General features: G+C 50.6%; 1 protein-coding gene across 1 annotated transcript; it reads left to right on the plus strand.

Moving 5' to 3' along the window:
• The first annotated feature begins 6 nt into the window (after positions 1–6).
• On the plus strand, positions 7–4,267 carry PPIA (peptidylprolyl isomerase A). Its single transcript, XM_019626612.1, has 5 exons — positions 7–95; positions 1,912–1,942; positions 2,025–2,113; positions 2,333–2,505; positions 2,974–4,267. The coding sequence occupies exons 1-5, from the start codon at positions 27–29 to the stop codon at positions 3,104–3,106; spliced, it is 495 nt and encodes a 164-aa protein (XP_019482157.1). The 5' UTR covers positions 7–26; the 3' UTR covers positions 3,107–4,267.
• The last annotated feature ends 3,446 nt before the right edge of the window (positions 4,268–7,713 follow it).

Here is a 7,713-nt window from a genome sequence, read left to right on the forward strand (position 1 = left end):
CCGCCCGGACCTCCCTCCGCTCAGCCATGGTCAACCCCACCGTGTTCTTCGACATCGCCGTCGACGGCGAGCCCTTGGGCCGCGTCTCCTTCGAGGTCAGGCGGGCGGGTGGCGGCGCGCCGGAGGGCCTGGGCGGGCGTGCTCGGGCAGGCGGGGGGCGGCGGAAGGAGGGCGGTGGCCGAGGGGCTCGGGCGGGCGCCCCGCCTGAGGAGCGCGGCGGCGCGGCGCCATTTCCTGACGAGGGGCCATTTTGGGAGGTCGGGGGCGGCGGGCAGACAAAGGCTGGCGGGGGAGGGGCGGCCGCGCCCTTCCGGCCGCGCACGTGTTCGGACCGCGAGCCGTTGGCCGCCGCGCGGACCGCGGGCCCTGCGGGTTGGCAACGCCCCGAACGGACGGCGGGCGCCGCCCTGCGCGCTCTGAAGCCTCGCGTCGCTTCTGGCGGCGGCCGCACCTGAGGGCCGCCTTTCCCGCGGCGGCCGACGGGGAGAGCAGGGCTTCCCCGGGGACCGCCGGCCGGTGGAGGGCTCGCGCGACGGCCCGCCGGGAGTCCACGTCCCCGCGTGAGGCAGTCCGGTCGCGTAGACGAGGGCCCGGGCGCCCCTCCCCGCCTGCACCCCGAGCGGAAGCGTGCTGGCGCGGCGGCCCGCCTCCCGCCGTGGTGACGACGCCCGTGGGCGGCGCCCCCGTGCAGTTGGGGCGAGGTCGGACTGGCAGCCGGCGGCCTCTGCAGCGCAGGCAGCTCTCCTCGGCCGGCGCGAGGCTGTGGGGAGCGCTGCCGCCCGTGGCGGGGCCGCGCGGGTGCTCGCGGGACGGCAGGTGCGGCCCAGCGTGGCGGGGTTGGGGGGGCCGAGCGCTCCGACCCAAAGCCCGGCTGGGAGGGCTCGGGCCTCGTCCCGGGAGGGTTTCCCCCTCGCTGCCTGCCCCGTGCGCGGCGCCGGGCCCGCGGCTGCAGAGACGCGACATCCTGACCGGTCCGCCCGCCGTTATCCGCAGCCATCTCACAGCTGTCGGGGGCCGCGCGGAAACTTGGCCTGAGCCTGACGCTTCGTGACTTGTTAATGTCGGGTGAGCCGGAGCGCTCGGTGGAAACGAGATAGGATCGCCGCTGCCGCTTGGCGAGAGCGGAGGTGGAAGTGCCAGGAAGGGCTTTAGTCAGGTCTGAGGGAGAGCGCAGGGACGCCGGCGAGGAGCGCGAGGCGGGAGGTGTCAGGCACACGGCTTAGCAGCTCGCAGCTGTCAGCCGCAGGTCTCGAGGTTCTCAAGGCGCTCACGCCGTCTCTGTGAAAGGGCGTGAAGTGATTTCTGGGCTGTTCAGACGCCTCTGGCCACAGTGTTCTGGACGTGCAGCAGAGGTTCCAAGCAGACGCACTGGAAACCAATCTTTATATTTTTTACCCCACTAGTAGGTCAGGGACCTGGAAACCAAGAAGGGACTGCTCATCTAATCCATTAAAGCTATGTTAACAGATTGGAGGTAGTAGCATTTTCATTACCAGCGACTAAATCTCAGCAATTGACCCCGATTGTGTAGCAGGAGTGCTTGCGACTCCTGAGTGTTTTGTTCTTCGGTTCCAGCTGCAGTTGGGGGAGGTGACGCACATTTGACAAGCCATAGATCTGTTTAGAAGTAGGCGCGATATCGCTTAAGAGCTCTAAGTCAGTTTTTAGAAGTTCACACTATTTGAGTCTTCACAGGCTCCGGATTTTTGGCATGTCTTTGGGTCTCATGTTGCTTGCCCCGGCCTCCCAGGATGTTAAGGCTGTCTGGAGCAGTTCTTTGGGATCCAAAGTAATGACTGAAGAAGCATTCTATTCGAGTGAAGATGCATTTGATTCAGAAGCCCCTAAAAACATGGGTATTTGTAGTAAAATCTGTAAGCAGGTGTTAATTCACTAATTTTTCTCTTACAGCTGTTTGCAGACAAAGTTCCAAAGACAGCAGGTTAGTTCCTTTTAAATTTAATAAAGGCAGTCCAGTTTTAATTGTTGTATACATACATGTATATACTTCTTTTTTTTCCTAGAAAACTTTCGTGCCCTGAGCACTGGGGAGAAAGGATTTGGTTATAAGGGTTCCTGCTTTCACAGAATTATTCCAGGATTTATGTGCCAGGTACGAAATTTACGGATTATCATTTGGGTTGTGGCCTTAATTTGTGATTGAGCCAGTACCATTCAGGATGTGTACATATGAGCTGTTAATTATACCATTTTGGTTCCACTTAAACCCAGTCAGTTTAAACTTGACTTTGAAGTGTGAACCTTGCAGACTTGACACATTTTCTAAATGTGTTGCCAAAGGTGACAGGTTCCTCTTTTATTACGTTCACAGGGTGGTGACTTTACACGCCATAACGGCACAGGTGGCAAGTCCATCTATGGGGAGAAGTTTGAAGATGAGAATTTCCTCCTGAAGCATACAGGTCCTGGCATCCTGTCCATGGCAAACGCTGGACCCAACACAAACGGTTCTCAGTTTTTCATCTGCACGGCGAAGACTGAGTGGTAAGGGCAGAGCCCAGCAAAGGCAGCCAGGGGACACAGCGCTTCCCCCTTTCATTGCTGTTCTGTCTGGAAGGTGGTACAAGGCACACATCCCTACACGTTCAGATGGTTTGCTATAGAAGCAAGATGGGTTGTAATGGAGAAATGGCCCTTGGCTGGCTAGCTTCATGAAGGGTGGTGCTTCATCTCCTCAGATGTGTTTGACCCTTTTAGGGGTCTGTTCTAAACTCAGTGATTCTTAACCACTCTTGGAGACTTACACCATCTGTGGTGTTGCCTTTTCTGTCAGGTGGAAGGATCAAGTAGCGTTTCTAGTGTTTCACGAGGCTGCAGGAACTAGTGTCAGAGGCTAGATAAGCCACCACTCTGCTGCTGCTCCTGGTCGGGGGCGCCCATCTTACCTAAACGCAAATGCAGCTGCTGCTTTGCCTCTGGCTTCTGCTGGTAGAGCTTGTTCTTGTGTTACAGGTTGGATGGCAAGCATGTGGTCTTCGGCAGGGTGAAAGACGGCATGAATATCATGGAAGCCATGGAGCACTTTGGGTCCAGAAATGGCAAGACGAGCAAGAAGATCACCATTGCTGACTGTGGACAACTCTGATGCATTTGACTGGTTTTATCTTAACCAGACCATTCCTTCCGTAGTCAGGAGAGCACCCCTGCCCCATCTGCTCGGAACACCCCATTATCTTTGTGCTCTCGCTGCAGTTCATTGGGTTCCATATTTTCCTTGCCCCCTCCAAGTATAGCCTGGGTTGCAGAGTTAAGTTTATGATTATGAAATAAAAGCTAAACAACAGTTGTCTGTCCTTGTTTGGGTTGGGGTGTTGGTGTAGGTGTAGGTTTCATTTTAAGCAGTAACAGGTTACTTCTAAAAGACGATACTAGCTGTCAGCTTAATTCCAGAATACTTTGTTTTTTAGCTTTCCTGACGGGATAATTAAATAACAGCTGTATCCCCAAGGAAAGCTGAGTGGAATGATAAAGGTGTGGATGGGGCAGGAAAAAACAAGGAGCTGGAACTTAAGGACTGACCAGTTTAGATCAAGAACTGAAGTTCCCACCTGGCACCTTCAGAGTTAGCCATCAAAATTACTGCTGTCACATTGAAAACCAGCTTGTGTGAACGTAGTGCACACCTTGAGGGAAGTCTGTCAGGCTGTAGGCTCAGGGGAAGGGTCCTGGGACCACTGGGCTGTTGAGCAAGTAAATGACCAGTTAAGGGTTGATAATAAAGCTTAATATGTGCAATTATTGACAACTGAGTCTTGGTGAGAAGCGGGTACCTGGTGCTGTGGTGGGTGAGGGCATCTGGCTGGGTTAGGGCCCCTCCCCATGGTCTGAGCTATGGAGACCCTTGCTCATGGTCATTCGAGGTCTTGCAGTCCCTCTAGTGTGAACCTGGCCCACCTGAGCCCTAAAATCTAATTGAGATGAGGTCCTTTCCTTTGGTGAGCTTGGTTTCCTTTAAAATCCAGTATGCAAATACAGTGCCAGGAGGGATTACTGTGTGAAGGTCTGTCAGGACAATTTAGTGGAGGTGAGCTAGAACACCCTCTGCAGTCCCCCTCCCAGCAAGCTGTCCCAGTTTGGGGGCATCACTCCCAACAATCACTTCTAGAGGTGTGAGATGATGCACTTGACCCGCTGTCCCTGAATTTCAGTCCTATATTTACTCCTGTTCTCTAGGTGATGAACCCCAGGACATTTCATCAGCCTGACCTTTGTTCCCTTAATAAACTAGTCCTAGGTTGAGCATGCACACCTGATTTATTGCTTTTATTGATCGAACAAGTGTCTAGGGGACCATGTTGGTGACTGGAAGAAAAAGAAATGGGGAGGGAGGTTCCTGCCTCAGCTTCTGGAGGTGAAGGCAGGCCAGGTGCTGGGAGTTTGCAGCGTCCTATGGTGTTAGCATGTGTCAAGTGGCCTAGTCAAAAAGTTACGAGCAGAAGGCTCAAGCAGGACCTACATGTGCAAAAAGGTCATTTCCAGTACCTTGTCTGCTCTTCATTTCTGCTGCTGAGCAGCTGTCGCTGGGCCCTCAGGCCACCCATAGAAAGTTGCCCATGGGTAAGCGGTGGCTTACCTCTTTCAGAACTTGAGTTTGCAGCATGAGTCACATCTCACACAGTGGGCACTTGGCTTCCTGGGGTTGCCAGTTAAGAATGTGGACCCCTGGGATTTGTCCAGCCTGTTCATGAATCCCAGGGCCTAGGCGATGCCTGGCCCAGAGAGGACTCAAATACACAAGTCAACTGAGTGGAACTTGAACATAGATCCTGTTCTTGTATTTCTCCAGAATTATGAACTTGACATCTTTTATATTGTGACACACACATACAGAAGCACACTGTATTGGGTATCCACTACTCTTGATTATCCCAAAGCTGATGCCTTTCAGCAATAGCTCAGTTTCTGTGGGTTTTGGGGAACTTAGGACCCCACAAAGCTCATCTGGGTGTAGGCGCAGGTCTAATACCAGCAGCCCTAAACATCAGACCTGGATTTGGGCAAATTGCAGTTTTTCTTTGGCACCTGTGTCCCTCAATGGCTGAAAGCTTTAGCAGTCAAACGCTGTTGAAACCGCAGGTAGACTTGCTGGATGCAGGTTGCCAGACCTTCACTTTGTAAAGAAGGCAGGACCTGTGAAGCACAAGAGAGCCAAGAGCCATGACCGAGGTCGGCCTGCAGGTTTCTCTCTACCCTGACATTTCTTGGACCATTTGAGTCCTGAGTTTACGGATAGGATCTCCTTTTCCCCCCCGCTTAGATGTATTTATTGATAAAGCACCTATATTATGAGGAGAATGTCTTGAAGTATGGATATCATTACTTTCAAGTTCAAATAAAGTTGAATAATCTGAGAAAAACCAAGTTCATGGATAGAGAATATTGGCAGCTGCAAGGCTGGTGATAGAAATGGGTGAAGGGGTCAAAAGGTACAAAGTCCCAGTTATAAAGTAAGTCATGGGGATGTCATGTAAGCCTGGTGACTCCAGTTAATACTGTATTACATATTTGAAAGTGCTAAGATTCCACCTTAACCTCAATCGCAAAAAAGCTGCAAAATTCACTCTCTGGAGCATTTGAGATCTGACTCTCCAAAATGTCAGTTTGGGTCAAATAGATTCTTTTTTGTTCAGCTGAGCCATCCTGCCACCTGTTGGCAGCTCAGCTTGGGCCAGGAATCGAACTAGCGACCCTGTTGCTCAGAGCTCGCACTCTTAAGCCAACTCTTCACCAACTGAGCCACTTGGCCAGCCCTCAAATAAATTCTTGTAAAAAGTCTGGGAAGGGCCAGGTGAGTGGCTCAATTGGTTAAGAGCGCAAGCTTTGAACAACAGGGTCGCCAGTTCGATTCCCACATGGGCCAGTGAGCTGCGCCTGAGTTGAGCTGCTGCTGAGCTGCCAACAGGTGGCAGGATGGCTCAGCTGGTGAGAGCACGTGCTCCTAACAACAAGTTCGCTGGTTTGACTCCTGCGCAGGATGGTGGGCTATGCCCACCTGCAACTAAGCTTGAACATGGCACCTTGAGCTGAGCGGCCGAGAACTGCTGACAGGTGGTTGGATGGCAACTGGACTTGGGCTGAGCTAGCTGCACTCTCCACAACTAAGATTGAAGGACAACTTTCAGCTTCCCCAATTCTCCAACACTGTTCTCCTTCCCCAACTCCCCAATAAAATCTTTTAAAAAGGGGGGGGGCAGGGGTATCAGCTGCAATGAACATTAGAGCACATATATCTTTTAAAAAAATAGTTATAAAAAAAAAACTCTGGGGAAAAAAAATAGTCGCTAAGGGATTTTTTAAAAAGTTCTCATCACAAGAAAAACAATTCTGTAACTGCAGGGTGATGGATGTTAACTAGACTTACTGTGATCATTTTGCAATATATACAAGCACTAAAGTATGATGCTGTGCACCTGAAACTATTGGATGTCGGAAAAGTCATAACGTATTTTTTCTGTGTTTTTCTTTGCAAAAATGCATCATGACTTTTCCAACAACCCAACAGTATGTGGTATGGCACTTACACCTTAAGGAAAAAACCAAGTGACAAATTCAACCACAGGCACCAAAGCCAGTAGTATATTTCACACTCCCACTTCAAATCCCTCTTCAGTTGTCCTAACTCCTCATAGAAACATCACTGTTCATTCTCAAGACATTATTTGTGTTGCTGCCGTGCTCTGCGGTTTTCCCAGATGCACCCCACTCTTCAGGCCTGGTCCAAGTCCCTTCTGTTTGTTAAAAGATGCTCTCCTCTGAAGGGCTACTGCACACATCTGTGCCATGCCATTAAAAACAGGTCTGGAATAATGTAACAAATTTTAGATGGTAAAGTAATTCAGCTGGATCTGTTAAACCTTTTAAAGGAAAGCTTTCTTTTAGATACCTATTACAGATGAAATGATGTGATGGGTGGGACAGGCTTTTTAATAGAAGCCAGCAAGAAGGGCACAGATGAAGCAAAATGGACCACTTGTGGGGGTGAGGCCCAGAGCATACGGCTCATTGCTCAGTTTTTTTTTTATTAGAAAACACAACACAATCCCGGGGACACAGTAGGTAGTCAAATAACTACACTACCAAAAGGAAATCGATATTTGAAGCAAGTATCTAGAAAACTCCAGCAAGAACCCTATTCTCTGTTGATTGGTACCTTCTCCCCTATTGCTACTTTGGCTTCTGAAAACTACTAAAAGTTCACACAAGGGTAATTGGGGTCCTCTCAATATAGAAACTTCAAAATATGTGCCAATATATATCAATCAGAATCTGAGATTTTCTTCCTGTCCTGCCTTATAAATAAATCAAAGGGCAAAAGTTCTTTTTAGAATTCCAGATGCAGAAGGGATGACAGGGTATCCCGGTGGGCAGTTCCCAACGGAATCCCCGATTAGGGCAATAATGACTAATGGCGGCTAAAACTCTCAGGAGGAGCCCCAACTGGAGAACTTCACAGTGAATGCAATGGGCTGTCAGCATCCAAACCCACCATCAATTCTAACATTACACGATGAAGACAGGCAGGAAATGGGAGATCCCTGATGTGACATAGCAGGAAGGACATAACTATCACCTATGAATTATTTTTTTGAAAAAACAAAATGTGGGGCCGGCCGAGTGGCGCGATGGTTAAGAACTCGCTTGGGATGCCAGAGGGCCCCGGTTCGGATCCCACATATGAGGGCCAGTGACACT

This window comes from Hipposideros armiger, unplaced genomic scaffold, assembly GCF_001890085.2.
Source record: "Hipposideros armiger isolate ML-2016 unplaced genomic scaffold, ASM189008v1 scaffold_685, whole genome shotgun sequence".
In the NCBI taxonomy this organism is placed as follows: domain Eukaryota; kingdom Metazoa; phylum Chordata; class Mammalia; order Chiroptera; family Hipposideridae; genus Hipposideros; species Hipposideros armiger.

Coding starts and splice junctions, on each gene's coding strand:
- PPIA (XM_019626612.1), top strand. CDS start 27: ATGGTCAACCCCACCGTGTTCTTCGACATCGCCGTCGACGGCGAGCCC. Junction 1,943..2,024: donor CAAAGTTCCAAAGACAGCAG/GTTAGTTCCTTT, acceptor TTTTTTTCCTAG/AAAACTTTCGTGCCCTGAGC. Junction 2,506..2,973: donor TGCACGGCGAAGACTGAGTG/GTAAGGGCAGAG, acceptor CTTGTGTTACAG/GTTGGATGGCAAGCATGTGG.